The sequence below is a fragment of the Medicago truncatula genome, chromosome 6 (genome assembly GCF_003473485.1).
Source record: "Medicago truncatula cultivar Jemalong A17 chromosome 6, MtrunA17r5.0-ANR, whole genome shotgun sequence".
NCBI lineage: Eukaryota > Viridiplantae > Streptophyta > Magnoliopsida > Fabales > Fabaceae > Medicago > Medicago truncatula.
The window spans coordinates 3,047,236-3,066,995 of NC_053047.1; the positions used below are offsets into that span (position 1 = coordinate 3,047,236).

Consider the following 19,760-nt stretch of genomic DNA (forward strand, 5'->3'; position numbering starts at 1 on the left):
CAACAAAAGGAATCAGGAAATCCAAAAATTCAATTCAACTTGTGCACCTTTTTCTTTTCCTCTTTCCCATAGTCACTTGCAGGAAAAAGTTTACCACCCTTTTTCCTCCATTGCATATTCGAGAATCTCAAAACGTCCATTTCCAAAATACATGAAGACCATGACAAAACCATGTGAGGAATCAACATGAAGAATACTTTGTTATTCCCACTTTTTTATTACATATAAAAATATAAGCCGGAACTATACATAATAGGAAATTTCACTTAAGATTTGTAAATTAATAGATTCCTTCAATTCTTCTCACATCCATCCGAACACAACACCGAATAAGAAAGAAAATCTCTACGACCAATCAAATTATCTTTAATTAAAATCTTTTTATTTAGTGATTTTCATCAGATCACAACAACCTCCACGACGAATCGAATTATCTTTAATTGAAATTCTTTTTTTTTTTTTGGTCAAGTAATTAAAATTCTTTTTATTTAGTAATCTTCACATGAAAAAAAATACTTTAAAGAAACTGCTTTATTTCTAATAATATTCCCAAAAGAAAGAGACACCCCGTCTCTATTAGTCTTAAAGTAACACTTAGATAGGATGCAACATCCCCAAAAATAATAGTTATTTAGTATGAGTTAACTTACCAATTATCCGCTATTTTTCCATTAAAAAAAACTATCCACTATTTTTTTTACCAAATATATCAATTTGACAAAAAAAATTCTATAAAAGAAAAAAGTAATAAATACCTTTTGTATGAATCAAATTATGATTTTTTTTCTTCCATATAAAGTTGTCTCTACTTTACAACTCGATTTCCCTCCTCTCTACTCCACTAACAATTCATTTCTTTTACTTTATTCATTTATATAATATACACCATTCAATTACTAATATAAATAAAATAAAATAAAATAAATCCATTTTTATTAAAATAATTACTTTTCAATTTAACTCAATAACATTTATAGATCAAATACATCAATATTATCTAATTTATAATTAATCTCTCAAAAAATAATCTAATTTATAATTGATGTATTTGGCGTATAATATAAATCCAATTCATGGGGTATTAATAATCTCACTACCAAGTCACAATCTCCTTCACTCAAACCTCTTCCGTCATTTTCTCACGTGCAATATTTCCTTCCCCCGTAAAACCCGGCGATTCCGTTACAAACCGTATCATTTCCGTTACTCGCTATTACTACTTTCACGCATTCGCGCCATTTGACTGCAAAAAAACGAGTTTGTTGAAAAAGTTGAAACTACTCAAACGCAAAAGCTCTAAAAGCGATTATTCATCAAATTTCAGCGTTCGAAAGAATAAGAGATTATTCTGTGAGAAGAAGAAGATCATGGAGAAGATTACAGAGAAAATCAAAATCGGCGTCTGTGTTATGGAAAAGAAGGTGAAATGTGGCTCCGAGGTTCTCTCTTTCTTTGCATTTCTTCTTCTTCACTCTCTGTTTCTTCTTTTCTGGTTTTTGCATTTTGCCGTATATTACACCTATAGATATAGTTTCTATAGATATAAGTTTAAAGAATTGGATCGAGGAGAAAATGTGTTTGTATACGACGCGATTCAACACTTCTAACGTATATAGTTATGTTAATACCAGTGTTTATGTATCAGTGTCGAGTTTAAAGCAAGTTCGAACTCGGAAAACATGTTCGTACATGATAAGATGCCGATACATGTGATTACATTCGATCACTTTTATTTTTATTTCTTTATTTATTATTATTATTATTACTTTTTTTATTATACTTAGAGAAATCTGTTCATATATGACAGTGCATGTGATTATATTCAATCATTTTTATTTTTTGTATTTTTTTTTGAAAATTCTTACAAGTGTCTACATGTCATTGTCGTGTCGAATTGGTGACTAATTGATCATAGCGTGTCAGACACTTTTGTTTTATGAAATTATGACTGATATAGTATATTCGATCACTTTTGTTTTATGAAATTGTTACTGGTGTTTACGTGTCCGTGTCGAGTTTAAAGGATTGAAGCGAGTTGGAACTCGAGAAATGTGTTCATATATGAGCACATACTCAAGAAATTTTTATTAATTTTTGAATTATTACTTATTTCTACGTGTCATTGTCGTGTTCTGTGAATCGGTGACTGATACTTTATAAGGTGTGTGATTTCAGTGGCTCTGTTTTATCAGGTTTTTGATTTTGGACTGTGTTTTTTGCAGGTGTTTTCTGCACCTATGGCACAGATATTTGATAGGTTACAAGCATTTGGAGAATTTGAAGTGAGTTGAATTGGATGTGTTTACTTTGCTTTTTCAAAGTTCTGCTATGTCGCTGTTGGGTTGATTTTGAAAATTTTAGATTTCAATTGTTCATGAATCTAGTGGAGACGGTTGAATTGTTCTGATTTTTTTTTTTTTATGACAAGTATTAATGTTCTTTTTTAACTAATAATGTGTTTTTTACAAGAAACTAATAATGTTTTTATTGAGTACTAGTAGATTAAGTTTATGTAATTCTATAAATAACTATTATAAAATCACATAACTATCAATGCTAATTAATCTAATTTCACATTTGGTATGTATGATTGTTAAAACAACATGGCAATATTAAATGGTTGAATTGATACACACATGTATATTTGTTTTGTAAAAGAAATAGTAGAGTTGGTTGGTCTCTTATAGAGCGCACTCCTATTTTTAAGTGTATTATTTGTTTATTTATTTCTCTTGATATTTTGTGTCGTATATAGGTCATACATTTTGGGGACAAGGTGATTCTCGAAGATCCAATAGAGAGGTACTATAGTTTATTTCAATTGCTGGAAACATTTGTTAATTCCACAAATTTTGAATTTCAGCTCCAATTGGAGATTTTTGACTCACTACTAAATTTGCTGTTCAAAATGGTTTCACATGGTATATTTGAGTGATAGCAGAATTATTTTATTTGTGTCACTGCCCTATCAGTATCAGTAATCAGGTTAAGTATTGTGTTATTTCAGCTGGCCTATATGTGATTGTTTGATTGCTTTCTACTCCTCTGGATATCCCCTTGAAAAGGCTGAGGCATATGCTGCTTTAAGGAAGTAAGCTTGTTTATGAACTTTTGTTGATTTGCAGTCGTATATCTTTTAATAATAAGCCTATATAGTAAAAGGTAACCAAAATATTGGATCTGGGGACGAGAGTTTTGAAATATTTTGAGTAATTTTTGTATTGTATGCTTCTACTGATATGCACACCTTTATAGTCTTTACAACATACAATTTGTTTTATGGAGTGGTTGTAACTCTGAGATAGGATATTAGGATGTATAGGATATTAGGATGTGATATTTAATATTGGTGCTTCTGGAGAAAAATTAAAACTGGTTGGTGCTAGAGTTAGACTTTGTGTTTGTTTGGATGAGTGGGTGCAAATTAGATTTTATATTATATTGATTTGGTTGAAATTGGATTTGAAGTAACATGATTTATGTTTGGAAACTTCCATCTCATAAGTAAAGTTTGTAGTAGAACTTAGTCTGAAATTTGCAACCTAACTTAGAAGCTACATTTTTTTCACATTTGGTCAAACATGATTTTAGAAGTAGAACTGATTTTACTTTATTACAACCAACCTGATAAATCTTGGAAAATTTGTGTTTACCATCACAAACTAAACTATGCTTGGGAAGCTCAAACACTCTCCAAAAATTTAATCTAACTTGGAAGAGTTTGAAATCTTCACAGGGTGTTACTAATCTTGTTAAGTAAAGAAGAGAAGATAATTTGCAAGGGATACTAAAGCAGTCAGCTAGTTTAGACATTTTTTTTTACATAATAAGTAGGTCAGTTAGAGGATGCAAAGGTAAATGGGTCATTTAGATTTGTTAGCATCGGGTGATCATAGTCATGTTAAGGGAATAACACTTGGAGGAGAATTCGTTGACAATTTTCTCTGTTTTATTTGGTTAGGCTCGCTTAATATATGCACCATCTAATTTCTCAAGATAATCTCTCCGCACTTAGTATATCCCTTTTGTTGTGTTTTTTGAATATTTGGATGCAAAGGTTTATAGATCAATCTAAAAACTAATTATGCCTGTAATTCAGACCTTTCCTCATAAATGAATTGGAGCCCCAGTACCTTCTTCATGACCGAAGGAAAGTATATGAGGTAAGTGTGATACATAATTTGTTTTCTGCTTTAGATTCTATGTTAAAATCAATTATGACAGAGCCATTTGTTTTGCTTAAATATTTTTATGTGTTACGTGGTTGTCGCTGGTATGTGTTATCTGGTTCACATGTAACAAATATTTCCTTTTTTTTCAAGGGTCTAGCTTGGGTTTCAAATTAAGTCCTGACCTTCATGTCATTGTTCATTTGAGTTTAAGTTCAACTATTATGTGTTGTTATAGTGTGAACCCCAACCAATTAAGTCCTGATATATACTATTTTTGTCATGTTTGATTTTGGGCTTCAAGCAACTTGAACTGTTTGGAATCCCTGTTCCAAGATATGCCCTTGTAATTAGGGAAGTCCCATCCGAAGAACTTGATTACTTTATTGAGGAAGAAGATTTTGTTGAAGTGGATGGCATGCGCTTTTGGAAGCCATTTGTAGAGAAGCCTATTGATGGTAAGCTTGTTTCTTGCATACCATGTTGAAACTCTCTAATTTTTAACTTGTTTCTATAATTTGATTTCTACAAAGCCACCCATGACCATTACGTTGGCTTGTTTCTATGAGAATTACTTTTTGCAAGCATAATTATTTTAGCCTCTTTGTTTCTTTTTATGGAGCACCAATGTTAAATGAGATATATAGAGTGGAGATGCAAAATATTCAGAAAATAAAGTATAAATATTACTACAAAGCCAACATGGGCACTGATTTGATGTTCCAATTTAAGCACAAACAATTAGAAACAGATAGCAATATCACGTAGTAGCTGGAATTGAGTGTGATGTAAATATTTTGTTCATCATTGTGCCATCTAGTATGCAAGAGCTAGAAAAAGGATAATATGATCTGCATCTTTTAGCCACAATTACCAAATATGTTCTAATTGACTATTGCATATGTAAGTTTACATGGCTTGAAATAAAGGAAGTCAACTAAATGAATGCATATCATTCGCTGAATTTTATGTAGAATAAAATAAATATAATGTAACTGAATATCATGTAGAGTCTGAATAGATTATAGAAATAGAGCTCATCTATCACTTTCCGTCACTAGGTGATGTTTATAAAACCCAAGTACATCTGTGATATTAGATATACTAAACATTAGAACTTGTACATCCATCACACGAGTCCTATGCAGCTTTTCCTCTTCAGATACGTGTTTTGGCATAACTTCCTATTACATTGACATAACTTCCTATTACATTGGCATTTAGTTATGAAGTGCTTAAGTGAGTTTTGTTATTGCAGAATAAAGTCAGCTAACTTAGTTTCTTTTTGAACCATATGTTAAATGAATGAAAGTCAAGATGCAGTTATTGTGAAAATAATTTGATTTTACATGCACACGCGATAATTGAAAATATATTTTCTCAGACATGGTAGTAACTGTTTTTTTTTTTTTTTTTTTTTTGTGCCTTTGTGAAGCTGATAACCACAGTATAATGATATATTATCCCAGTTCAGCAGGTGGAGGTATGAAGGAATTATTTAGGAAGGTGAGCTGTAGGCTGAAACTCACTCTCCATAATTAGGTGGGTCATGAATGCAATATGTTCTAGAGGACATCCTTTTCCTACAGATTTGTTGAAAAGGTTGGGACTAAGCTGTTTTGATTTGGTTTGTATACCTTCATATTTAATAAACAGAAGAGTTGGATTTTATCAGCTCTAATCAATATACAACAACAACAACAACCAAGCCTTATCACACTAAGTGGGAGCTTTAATCAATATGATAATATAAATTTATTATAATTTTAGGTGGATGTGTTAACTCGGTCGGCATATCTTTGTTCTATCTCCAGTGATTATATTGCAATACAATCCATGAAAAACAGATATGCTTTGTTAACAAATGAAAAACATTTATTGGCCTTGTCATAGTAACACGAGCTTTGAGAGTCTATTTTCAACACACTTTTTGATATGGTTTCATTTCTTTTATGAGTCGTATTACTGAAATACAATTAATGGACTTGGTCTCTCTTTTGGTGTTATATTATCATAGGTTGGTAATAGGTCCAGTGAGTTCCATTCAGAGGTGCGAAGTGTGAGGCGTGAAGGCTCCTATATATATGAGGAATTTATGCCAACCGGAGGGACAGATGTTAAGGTCTGGTGGTTTTTAAATTTATATTGTTTTTAAGTTCTTTTTTATTTTGTTGCGTAGTGTATTGCAAATGTTTCTGATGTTTGACGAATGACTGTAGGTGTATACAGTAGGTCCTGAATATGCTCATGCTGAGGCAAGGAAGTCTCCTGTTGTTGATGGTGTTGTTATGAGAAACCCTGATGGGAAGGAAGTAAGTGGCATTTGAAATATTTGATGGCAAACATAACCATTGTTGATTTCAAAGCCAGATAGAATCCTGCTCGTAACAGAAATTTGACTTTTATTGAAGCATGTTAGAATCAAAGAACCAAATCATATATCTTTTTCTTTTTGGTGCATCCAAACTATATAGTTATTAGAATTAGAATCAAGAGTAGGATTTGAATTAGCAAATGATATCAGTTAGCATTTATTGTATTTAATCTATTTATGTTATAGAAATATAGGTGAGTGTGGTTCTGATTTAGATACACAAATTTAACATGGTATCGGAACAGATTTTGATTATGTGACCAAAGGGCTTCATCACAGTCTCTGCTGGCGGCAAACTGCCGTCGCCAGCGGTATCAGAATTTTTTCTGATAAGTGTTCATATTGTTTCCATTTTCTCTACAATACATCCTTGCATTGTAGCAAGCCTAAAGCTTAGTATGTTTTAGCTTGAGGGGTTGTTTTAATCAATGAATAAACTTCATCTGTTGATTATTAGGATTAGATCATAGCTTAGGATTTGAGTTAGCAAATCATGTCATTTAGTATCTATTCTATAATCAACAAAGCAAATTTATAATCTCATTTGGCAGGTTAGGTATCCTGTATTGCTGACTCCAAATGAGAAAGAAATGGCAAGAAAGGTTTGCATTGCATTCAGGCAATCGGTATGTTCTATGAATCTGATTACTGCGTGATACAGTGTTTCATTTAATTGTATTTATTTTCGGAAACATATTTCCTGGCTCATTTTTCTTCATTTAAATTTATTTATGTTCAGTTTCATGACTGATCAACAATCTTATTGTTGAATTGAAGTATTAATATTCTGTTTTGTAAAATAACTATTCTGTCTCACTAATTGTCATATTTCTATTTATCTTTTCGTCTGTAACTTGTTTTTCTATTGTTTTGTTGGTTCTTTGCCTTAGTTCCTTTTTAAGATAACCAACCATATTGAGAAGTTCTATAATGTTACATAAAATTAATCTTGTTTCATTTAATTGGAACAATGTAGCTGCTGCTCGTTATGTTATTTTAACGAAATCCAAGTGATAATTAAATATTCTACTTTTTCACTTTATCCAAAATTTCAAGTCTTTGGACTATGACTCTTGAGCTAAATATTACGGTAGGTAAAATGTAGGTGGATTAAAGAGATTTCCACAATGTTTTATGGACTTAAAGTCTATTACACGTGATACTATTTTAACAATAAGCCTTTGAATGGCATCTTCTCTCTGCGAGTAAAAAGAAAGTAATCATATTCTGCTATAATTTTTCTTGCTGCCTGCAGGTTTGTGGGTTTGATCTCCTGAGAAGTGAGGGACGCTCATATGTTTGTGATGTGAATGGGTGGAGCTTTGTCAAAAACTCACACAAGTAACTCTCTTTAATTAGAATTTTTGGCAGTTTTTTTACATTGGCAGCATGGTTGAAAATAGTACGTTATTAATTACTTTCTTTCTGTTAATCAAAATATCTCTCCCATGAGGAATTATTTGAGTTGGTGATTTTATTGGGTCTTCTATCCTTAAGATATTTGAAAAATGATAAGGCTAGTGTGAATGATAAGTGGAAACTTTTTAGAATTACCAAGTTCTCTCTTTTATCTCAATCTCTCTCTGTGATTCTTAATACACCAAGGGAAATTTTGCTGCAAATAATCCTTTTTCTATTAAATCCGTTTTATGATTAATAGTTTGTTTGTAAACGTTTTCATTGGCTGAAACTCACATTATTTTCTCCTGTTGCTATTAAAGGTATTATGATGATTCTGCCTGTGTTCTGCGGAAGATGTTGCTAGATGCAAAAGCTCCTCATCTTTCTTCAGCGATTCCACCTACTTTACCATGGAAAGTAAATGAGATAGTGCAACCTTCTGAGCAACTAACTCGTCAGGGTAGTGGTATTAATGGATATTTTGGACAATCTGAGGAACTACGATCTGTAATTGCTGTAATTCGACAGTATGTTCTATTTCCTTTTTCATTGAATTAGTTAAATGTGATATTGTTTCCTATACAGTCTTCTCTTTTTGCAGTGGTGATAGAACTCCTAAACAGAAGGTGAAGTTAAAGGTTACTGAGGAAAAGCTACTGAGCTTAATAATGAAATATAATGGTGGACGGCCAAGATCTGAGGTAACTCTGTTTTGTGGTGCTTCAGTACAGTTTATTAAATTGCATATGAGCTACTGAACTAATAACCCCATATGTATGATCTAATGTTCTTCTGTAACAGACAAAACTTAAAAGTGCTGTTCAGCTGCAAGATCTGTTAGATGCCACACGAACGCTGGTTCCTCGCACTAGGTATTTTACCTGAATAGGCTTCATTATTGATCATAGTAACATCACATGCAACTCACCTTCAACTTCACACCCATGATTAATCAAATTTCAGATGTTGTGAATGGTCTGCTACATTCTCAAAACATTTACCTTGAGGTTGTCCTTGCTTTACGTAACTAAACAAATAGATTTCCCTTGCTTTAAACAAGAACATGGATTATTCACACTTTTAATTAGTGTGTAATTCTGATGATGAGACAAGGAGGGAAGGAAAGTAGAAATAGAATCTCCTTTCCCCCATGAATGAAAAATGATATTGTACACAAGAAATACAAAGGCGAGAGAGAAGATATCATACGCAATATATTACCTTTTTTGCTATGTTTGGATTCAAATGTATGCTCTTATGCTTACGAGTAGTAGTTGCAAGCAGTTTTTTAGTCGACATAATGAATGTTAAGCTGGAGTTTTGAATGGATTATGTTTCTGTGTTTATTTAGACAAGATCTAGAAGGTGATAACGAAGCTGAAGATCTTGAGCATGCTGAAAAGCTTCTTCAAGTTAAAGCAGTTCTTGAGGAGGTTATTATTTCTCTTGACAGTATTTCTTTTGTTGCATCATGAATATGTTTGGTAGTATGAACCCGCTAGTAACTAAAATTTGAAAAATAGATTTCTGTGGATCATAATTTTTCATCCAACTTCTTTGCATTAACTTTTACCTCCCTTTGGTTGGATTTATTTTTAGATATCACAAGATAAATTTTATTTCTACATTAGTTGTCAATTGTCATATACATCTCTACCCGGAGACTTTTATAATCTACATCTATCTTGGAATTTGGAAAGCATACACTTGCGTGCAAATGAAAAATCATTTTCTTCATAGTAATAGTTAAGTTTTACAACTGAAAGCAATGTCTTCTTGCACGGGGTAAGGAAAACTGAAGAGACGTGCTCTTTCTCCATGGGTTGTCAATCATGAAAAATGAAACTAATGATGTTTCTCTTTTACGCATAATACAGGATATAGTTTGTTAGATGTGACTCCTGCATTTACCTTTTAAAGCCTGAATAATTGAATTTTTTTTATTAGTAAGTCTTGACTCTTGAGTTTTTAATTTGTTTGCCTTTTCTGCTCATTACCAGGGAGGACATTTCTCTGGCATATATAGGAAGGTTCAATTAAAGCCACTAAAGTGGGTCAAAGTGACAAAAAGCAATGGTGAAGTTGAAGAACGGCCAGATGAAGCTCTTATGATTCTTAAATATGGTGGTGTTCTTACACATGCTGGCAGAAAGCAGGTTCATAATAAGAGTCGTATAAAAGAAAAATATTTTCTACTCTGTTTGAGACTTGAGTTTGATTGTACTGCTTTTATGGTTGAGAATAAATAGTAAATTTTCACTTATAATCTTCTTTCCCAGTCATCCTAATTAATTTTTCTCTTTTTTAGGCCGAAGAACTGGGAAGATATTTTCGAAATAAAATATATCCAGGTAAAATTCAAATATCTCTTCAAGTAAATTTAGTTGGTTCCTTTATGGTTACTTTAATAATCCAAAATTTTCATGGTTGTCTTTAATATCTGAAGTGTCTACTTTGAAGTGGTAGTTTTTCCCTTTCTTAGTCTGCTCTATCATTTATTTATGTTTCCTATTATACACATCTTTACATTTGTAAAATACTAGGTGAGGAGTTGTACCTGTGTATTCAACGAAGTCTCTCATAATCACACTGTTGTATAATATCCAAGCAAGCTTGTGTTGTGCGATATGTGAATACATACTTGATGCCAATACAATAATGTCGCAACGAAAAAAAAAGTGATGGTATCGGTAATTGTGTTATAGTCCATGTAATATATGTTACAGTTACACACGTGATATTGCATTCTTATTTCATGAACATCTACTTGACAGTGGCCACACTATATCTAACAAAGACCAACCTGTGTGATTTAATATTGCAGGAGAAGGTACGGGGCTTCTTCGCCTCCATAGTACATACCGCCATGACCTTAAGATTTACAGCTCTGATGAGGGTCGTGTGCAGGTATGCCCTGAGTAGCACTCACCTTTCCTCCTAATCAAAAGAAGGCTTTAAGTGGTTTAATTAGTGGTTGGTTACTACATTTGTTCTGTATTTCTTCTATTCGATGCATGGACATTGTTGTTAATAAGCCGAATTTCCCTTTGGCATCATATGTGAATCATTTTCTCATAGCATGTGTTTACAGATGTCTGCAGCTGCTTTTGCCAAAGGTCTTCTTGACCTAGAAGGGCAGCTAACACCAATCCTGGTTTGTGTTTTTCCTCTGAAGAAAATAATTAATCCTTTTTTTTGTGTGGATATGTTTTCCTAATTTGGTTATCTTTTTTTAAAGGTTTCCCTTGTTAGCAAGGACTCCTCCATGTTGGACGGGCTTGAAAATGCACATACTGAAATGGAAGAAGCCAAGGTTTTCAATCTCAGTTTTAAATTCCGCGCCTTCTAGATTATAGGCATTTCAACGGTTGTGAAAATGGATTATGGTTTCATTTATTTCTCAGCATTTCACAGATGGATAGATACTTGAAGCCTTTTTCTTATCTATTAAATATTAATTAACTACTTCAGTAAATCCCAAAATCAAAGAAATTGATCAATTGATTTGAACATGCTTTTATATTATTAATATTTGGTCCAAAGAATATAGATAATACTAGCTGGCTAGGGGAGAGTCTAATGGCATACTTGAAATTGGTCCACAGTTTTGTACATTTTGATATTTTTCAACTTCATAAAACATTTTTTTTCCAGTATGTGTTGTTGAACCTAACTTAATACCAGATTTTGCAATTTTACCCAAAACTTTATATGATTGGTTGCTTAATATGAAAATTATTCTATTATTAAGTATTTTTGAAGTATTAAAATCAGTCACATATTTGTTTGGATACCATAAGGGTTAAATCCAGAAAGTAATTAGAGTATAGAAAAAGAAAATGAAACAATAGGAATATACAGGGCTACAAGGCACATACTGTGGACGATCTTTCCTTTGTCTAATATATTGAAGGGAATCCCTGATGAAAAACATTAGCACCATAATACTATACTACAAGTGTACAGTTCTCTAAAGATGACAAAATGTAAAAGAAATTTAAAAATAAAATAAAGCCAGGCTTGGGAAAGACATACATAATACTGTATACAAACAATAGATCTTTGTCTCAAGCAATTTACTGGTAAAGTCATAGAGTAACTAGAGAACGGGCCAATTTGTCGGCTACAAAATGAAAAGTGTAAACTACTAACAATTGGTGTGTACTTCTCATACACTTCATGATCATATTTCTGATAAGATTTAATATCAATGGAACACTGATACCTTTTATTTTACTTAATGTCCATAATGGGTTTTTTCAGGCTCGATTGAATGATATTATTACCTCCAGTGCAAACACAGTTGAGAGCAATGGATCACATGAATTTCCTTGGACGGTTGATGGGGCAGGAATTCCACCCAATGCATCGGAATTACTTCCTGAGTTGGTAAGTCTGTAAATCTAGATTAGTATTAGTTCTTTAAACTTTTGTTACTGTAACTTAATTTGGTGTTAACTCAATTTAGATCTGAACGTTAAAACAGTATAACAAAGTTTACATTCAGCCGTATTAAAGTCAGAAGTCATAACTTGACTGATGTATGATGCTATGAGAAGTCACAAATGATTTAAAGGGCGCAGAAAATAATTTCTTTCCATTATCATTATCCAACACCCGAATATTTTTTCCAAATTGACCCTAAAGGGCTTGAAATGCACAACTATGAATGATAAATAAAAAAATAACCACCTACATTCTGAGAAGTCATCAATTGAAGTGGCATTATCCCTCTATCCTAAAAAAAGGAACACGACTAGGACCCAAACATCAAATTGGACAATATCAAAGGGGTACATAACTCTATTATTTAACTAACACTTTTACCAAGCTGACATCACTCACACTCCAAGGACATCAAATGTGAAAGATGAGAAGCCGGAAGCTTTAACTTATGCATACATAGATGTTTCGAACACAATAAATATGACTAGGAGATGCTGAAATAGAACATATGGTGATTCAAATCTTGTTCCAATTGTTTGTCTAGTACTCTTGTATAACGAAACAGACAGAATTAAAAGTTATGAAATAGTTCAGAGAAAGCGAGTAAATTGACCAAATGAAATGGACAACCAGGTTCAAATAAGACAAAATACCAGTAGCATATGCCTTAGATAAATCAACTAGGGTAATGTTAAGTCCTGCCCTGAACTTCATTTAATTTATTTCAAGCTTAATTATCAAATTTTCTTAAAATTTCAACATAATAGGGTTGATTTTGTTTTTTCAAAGAACATGAGAGTCTTCTCGGTATACAGACAATTTTTATAGCAAAGTAAACACTCCATGTTGACCACTAATTAAAGGAAATAGTTTTCTACGTTTCCGATTAATCCAGGATAATGTTCTCTCCATCAGTTATTCCTTCCTAATTTCTTGTTCTTCATTCTAGATTTTCAATATTAACAAAATGTTAAATTGTTCTTGATTAAAAGCATGTAAATCTAGCCTACCAAAATGCCTAATTGGTAATCTTTTATTTATTTCTCAATTTTGCCTTTTCCTAGATAAAGCTGACTAAGAAGGTTACTGAACAAGTAAAAATCCTTGCAAAGGATGAAGAGGAGCAACTTACAGAAAGAAGCTTATATGATATCATTCCTCCTTATGACCAAGCAAAAGCCCTTGGTAAGACAAATATTGATGTTGACCGTATAGCTGCTGGATTACCTTGTGGTAGTGAGGGTTTTCTATTGATGTATGCCCGCTGGAAAAAGCTTGAAAGGGACTTGTATAATGAACACAAGGAGTAAGCATTATTATTTGGTTTAGTCTTGCCATTTTTCTTTTACTTGTTTTGTTTCTGATATTATATATTCACATTGTTAGAATTGGAATGCCATTAATATGAAAAGAAAAGAAAAAAGGTTTGTTACATTCATGAACAAAATCACATCTAAATTTTTAAAAAACTATTTGAGAAGTTAAAACTCATTACATACTGGTAGGTTATAAATAAGTCTCTCGTATATTTTCTTAATTCTTAGGTGAAGACATGAAGTTATTTTATAATCTGATATACACGCATCAACTGCTAAATCATCTCAACTATTCTGTTACTTTTCAGCCATGTCAAGTATGTTTGTACCATGTTAAACCAACTGATAAAATTCTTTTAATGAGAATTTATTAATTATTCTTTTACTCGACAAAACTTATATAATGTTTGTAATTTCAATTTTCAAATCACATTTTCCCATGACAATTTCTTTAACTCATGAATTCCCGTGCCTTCCAAGTTACATGTTTGTATGAATAATTGGATTAGCAGACTCACTGACATTATGTTTCTTGTGCAGGCGCTTTAATATCACCCAAATTCCTGATGTTTATGATTCATGCAAGTAAGTTGCATCAATTATATTATGTTTCAGTCATAATTTTGTATCTCTAGACAACTCTACAGTGTTTATGCACTATCGCAAATATGCAGATTAACTGTGATTCTTCACCAGAACTTAGTCATTGTATGGTGGCAATTGAATTGAAAAAAGTTTTCGTGGTTGTCAATTTATGGGTGCTTGTTCTTAGATTTCAAGGAGAAATCATGAACTAAAATTGTATTGAACATTTTTTTTTTCTTCTTTATTGTCCACCTCACATTTCTTGTACATTGTTTGCATTGGGTAACCAAGAGCATTGTTCAGCTAAATGTGACCAAACATTTTGTTTAGATACAGGATAATAGGCATCAAGGCATGTTGTATTCACATTCAATTTTGTGATGACATTTTTCAATTATTCAAGTTAAATCTTTAGTAAAAAAAAAGGTTAAATCTTTGATGTCACTATAATAATGGCAAACTCACCTTATAATAACAGATGTCTAAATGTTAACTTGGTAACAATCTTTGAATGTGAAACTGATTGTTAGTTGAGGAAAATTTACCTGTTGAGCTGTTGTCAACTGAAACACTTTAAACTCTTGTGTTTTATGTACCGGATCATCAATATCAGATATGTGAATATGTCAAACTAATCTGCGTTTCTTTGAGTTTGAAGAAAATATTGGAGGTTTCATGTAAATCATATTGTTATTGTTCTTTTGTGTGATTAGTTAATATTGACTTACTTATTGCAGATATGATCTCTTGCATAATGCACATCTTAATCTTGAGGGACTGGATGAGCTTTTCAAAGTTGCTCAGGTAAATAGAAATGTGTTAGGGAAATGCTTCTCAACTCAATATAATTGAACTAATATAAGACAGATATATATTGAATCCCTTTGATATGTGTTTAAATTTTACTTGTTGGTGATGACTGCTTTCCTCTGTATATTTATCAACTATGGCTGCTGAGTTCAGCTCTGTTCTTGTTTTCCTGATTACTCTACCAATTTATTTGCAGGCTCTTGCTGATGGTGTGATTCCAAATGAATATGGAATTAATCCAAAGCAGAAACTAAAAATTGGCTCAAAGGTAAACTCCTGTTGTATGAAAATCCCCAAATGTCATTTAACATTGCAAATTTTAAACAGTTATTTTATACCTCCAATCATTAAATGCCAAGGGTTCAGATCATAGAATTACCATCTTGCTAATGCAAGATTAGACTGTCAACATTAGGAACCAAGAAATTGAATGGAACAGAAATAATACTTTTATAAGGAAATAGGAGAGAAATATCTCCTTCAAGGGTTTCCCCTTCTACAATAGAGAAATCTCTATTCCCTAAACTTTACAAATATTCAGTTGATACCCTTACTACTTCCGAAATGTTCCTATTGATAAAACTACTTAACTAATTCTCCCTATTCTATATCCTAACAGTCAATAATAGATTTGTAATAAGGTCGACCCTTTCCTGAAGCCCTCTATGATCATAGCCCTAAATTCTATAGTAATAGGTTGCCTCTTCTATCTTATACTTCCCTTCTGTGTATAATTCCTTTTTCCAGTGTGCTTTAACAATCGAAAAAAAATCATAGAACCAGCCGCCCAAGTCAAGGAAGTTAATAAAACCATATCAATGAAGGCACATGATTTTTTTTTCTTTCTGAAGGGTCATGCATAGCAATGTCATGTCTCCTAGGTCCATGAATGTTGTGTTTACGAGGATTGGTTTTGCCATCCAAAAAGGCTTAGCAGTGCAACTTGTTGCCCGTTTGCCTTCCATTCATGTGTAATTTTCGTGTGTGTGTGTCTATATATATCAAGTCAATATTAATTAAAAACAAATTTTAAAAATTTATATTTTATTCTTGATATTTTTTGTGATCCAGTTTAGTTTATTTCCCTAGACTTTTAGAATCTGATTATTTCGGTTCTGGCATTTGTTTTTAGCAATACGAGGCCATAAGTTTTTTATTCCATTTTATGTTACATAAGTCACAATGTTTCACGAGTCACGTAGAATTAATTTAATTTGAATATTTGAAATACACTGTACAAATATGAAAAACAAGTATGTCAAGGATATATAAGCAAAGGAAAAGTTTTTTTACAACTTCTGATAATCAGAGAAATGCCTCAGTAAAGTTTGCTTGTATGAGTGTTATAGCCGTACCATGTATCCACACCTTGGTTATAAGATTAATAGCCTAGTGATTTCCCTTAATTTAATATTGGATTGATGATATGTTACCATCCTTTAAATGCAAAGAGAAGTAAGAAATAATCACATTATGAAATAGGTATTCTTAAAATGTATGCTAGGTTAAAGACCTTCTATAAATTGGTCTTTATTTTCATGCAAATAATATAGTTTTAAAATTAAAGGCATTGTTTCTACCTATTTATTTAAAGCTATGGCCACCTGCTTAATTTGTTTTTACTGTTTCAATTCAGATTGCTCGTCGGTTATTGGGAAAACTTTTAATTGATGTGAGGAACACTCGAGAGGAAGCAATTAGTGTCGCAGAGCTAAAGAATAACCAAGAAAATTCATTATCCACAAACAATGAAAAGGAAGATACAGAGGCCAAGTCAAAAAATTCCCATAAGAATGATGAAATACGAAAATGTAGCACTATGAGTGAAACATCAATGGATCAGGACGATGATGATGACAAAGAGACCAAATATCGTTTAGATCCAAAGTGAATATCAGGTTATCTTATGAGTTTTGTATATTATTATGCTCTATTCTAATCTATTTATTCTCCACCAGGTATGCAAATGTGAAGACACCTGACCGCCATGTGCGAACACGCCTATACTTCACATCAGTGAGTGCTGCACTGTGTTATAAATTTTTGTGAGGATATTTAATGCTCGATACTCCCCCTCCTGTGAGTGATTTTAAGTAGGGTAAAAATGATACAAATATTTCCAGTTTACGAATGAATGAAATCATTCTTGGCCTATCACCTAATGACTTAAGTATTAAGAAAAATTGGTGTTTGACACCTGCATTGGTGTAATTTCACTTAAGGTTATACTTCCTTGTGTGCAAAAAAAATGAAGATGTTTCCTGTCTTTGTTCTGAAATTAAGTCATTGACATCTTTATTATGAAGTTAAGTAGAGTTTGAAATCCCCGTAGTTAGTATTCGTTTGATTAAATGTATCTGGGTAATAGAAAATAAATAAAAGATCTCTTGTGACAGAATTGATTTTAACTAGTTGAATAATGTGAAGCCCTGAGTAGACATTTATCTATAAGGAGCATCCAAATAGACTGATTCATGAAATTTTGTTGCATTATGTGATCTTTATTTTCATACTTTGTCTCTCTCTGCCAAATTTTCATACTTTGTCTCTCTCTGCCAAATTTTCATACTTTGTCTCTCTCTGCCAATTTTGTTGATAGGAATCGCATATCCATTCCCTCATGAATGTTCTTCGATATTGCAATTTGGATGAATCTCTTCAAGGAGAAGAGAGTCTTGTTTGCCATAATGCTCTAGATCGACTATGTCAAACAAAGGAGCTAGACTACATGAGCTACATTGTGCTTAGGATGTTTGAGAATACAGAGGTGTGTCATTTTGGCTACTAATTTCTTACTGTATTCCTAAGTGGTGGATGTTATATGAATGGATTAAGTTATTTCAAATCCTCATTTGTAGTCCTAGCAAATGAATCCTAACAAGTGAAATTTACCAAATGACGATATATGGCATGGACCTCCAGATGTTTTATGACAGTTCCTAGATGCAGAGTTATGCCTATGGTCACATTTTGAAGTGTTATATTGAACTATATAATATGATTGAATCAAGCTCGGTGAAAATGAGCTGGATTCCAGAGTTAACTGTGTATAACGAGAACATGTTCTTTTCTAATGATTGGTCATATTTTATCAAACACAACTATAATCCTTTCAACTAAGTTGTCTGCTTATGACATTTATGCAATATGTTAATTAGATTTTAATTTGTATTTATCTAACTTTATTTTGACTTTAAAAATCACAGGTGGCTTTAGAAGATCCTAAAAGGTACCGCATAGAGCTTACCTGCAGCCGTGGTGCCGATTTATCCCCCTTGGAGGTAATCATATATACTTACATATATATATATATATATATATATATATTGCCTAAGAGCATAAAGGATTCAAAAAATTTCATTCACCTTACTATATCTGGCATGTTATATGAAATTAAAATTCTATAAAAAGTTCATTAGGCTCAGTATGATTATGTGAATACCATTTATTGATATGATAGTCTCATTGTTTACTTGCTGCTGAAAGCACGCAGTGAAGATGCTAAAAGCTTCTTTAGTTTTACGTTCGCATCCTATGTGAATACCATTTATTGATATGATAAAGTTTCTACTTCCCACCAACTTTATCTGCGAGGAATCTCAATAGCTAATATATGCTGTGTTATATGGTTGGCAGAAAAAAGATAGTGAGGCAACATGGTTGCATCAGGAGCACACACTGCCTATTATGGGTCCAGAGAGGCTACAAGAAGTAGGTTCATATCTCACGTTAGAAACTATGGAGAAAATGATTCGCCCGTTCGCCATGCCTGCAGAAGACTTTCCACCAGCAACACCTGCAGGATTTTCTGGCTATTTCACAAAAAGCATGCTTGAGCGTCTGGTAAATCTTTGGCCGTTCCATAAGCACTAGCAGAAAATAGTAAACTTGGAAATATTCTTCCTCCTTCTGTTTGATCTTCTTGTCTCATTTTTTATGCAAGGAGATTATATTGATCATCCAAAACGAGCTTTAGGCTCTTTTGGAAATTCTTTTGTAACAACTTAAATCTTCCAACAACCAAAAAATATTGTTGGAAACAATAGAAAGTAGCCATTAGTAATAAAGTACATTTTCTTCCCATTCTTTGCAATTCTTTTATTCTATTTTTTTTATTATTATTAGTCTTATTGTTTGGTTTTTTTCCTTTCTCACTTTGATATGAATATGAATGCCATTGATTTGATTAGGTAGGAAATTGCGTGAGGTAGTTTTATTTGTTGTTTATCGATGTGACCTATATTTAAGTGGAGCATGTATGGAGAGAACTAGAATGTGATTGCCTAATCTAAATGATCACCATTTTGACCTGAAAACATAAGATTTAAATCAAATCGTCAAATGCCTAATCTAAATTTTAAGTGGGGCATGTATAGAGATGAATGCCACTTTGATATGAAGTTATGTTTATCATTTAATTTGATTGTATTAAGTTTGACACTTGTTCACTCACAAAAAATAGTTTCACACTTTTTTTTAAAGAAAAAATTTCAAACTTGGGAACTTCTATGGTACACTCACAAAATGAGGTGTATTGATACTCCTGCTTCTTAATTATATATACGAACGATAATTTTTTATGTAATAAATAACTATTTGTCAATATTTATATTTTATAGAACAACATTTCATAAGAAAAAACATCATTAGATTGTTTAT

The 19,760-nt window shown here is 32.3% G+C and overlaps 1 protein-coding gene across 7 annotated transcripts; it reads left to right on the forward strand.

The window, feature by feature from the left end:
• The first annotated feature begins 1,111 nt into the window (after positions 1-1,111).
• On the forward strand, positions 1,112-19,182 carry LOC25495266 (inositol hexakisphosphate and diphosphoinositol-pentakisphosphate kinase VIP2). Of its 7 annotated transcripts, none has more exons than XM_024785958.2 (30): positions 1,112-1,439; positions 2,223-2,282; positions 2,756-2,802; positions 3,008-3,091; positions 4,100-4,163; positions 4,474-4,627; positions 5,644-5,675; positions 6,187-6,291; positions 6,389-6,481; positions 7,095-7,169; positions 7,799-7,884; positions 8,265-8,471; positions 8,546-8,645; positions 8,746-8,816; positions 9,296-9,377; positions 9,945-10,100; positions 10,253-10,295; positions 10,769-10,851; positions 11,036-11,098; positions 11,183-11,257; positions 12,208-12,333; positions 13,455-13,696; positions 14,247-14,291; positions 15,029-15,095; positions 15,298-15,369; positions 16,738-16,988; positions 17,060-17,117; positions 17,701-17,868; positions 18,308-18,382; positions 18,738-18,974. In XM_024785958.2, exons 1-30 carry the CDS (start codon positions 1,368-1,370, stop codon positions 18,972-18,974), a joined length of 3,093 nt encoding a protein of 1,030 aa, XP_024641726.1. In that variant the 5' UTR covers positions 1,112-1,367. The 7 variants fall into 7 exon arrangements, with proteins under 7 accessions (XP_024641726.1, XP_013450922.1, XP_013450919.1 ...); XM_013595468.3 differs by having other exon boundaries at positions 1,113-1,439; positions 5,605-5,675; positions 18,738-19,182; XM_013595465.3 differs by having other exon boundaries at positions 1,113-1,421; positions 5,605-5,675.
• The last annotated feature ends 578 nt before the right edge of the window (positions 19,183-19,760 follow it).

Excerpts from the sequence above, each read along its gene's own strand:
- LOC25495266 (XM_013595468.3), top strand. The coding sequence starts at position 1,368 with ATGGAGAAGATTACAGAGAAAATCAAAATCGGCGTCTGTGTTATGGAA. Across the intron at positions 8,817-9,295 it reads ACGCTGGTTCCTCGCACTAG|ACAAGATCTAGAAGGTGATA; the intron begins GTATTTTACCTG and ends GTGTTTATTTAG. Across the intron at positions 17,118-17,700 it reads CACGCCTATACTTCACATCA|GAATCGCATATCCATTCCCT; the intron begins GTGAGTGCTGCA and ends TTTTGTTGATAG.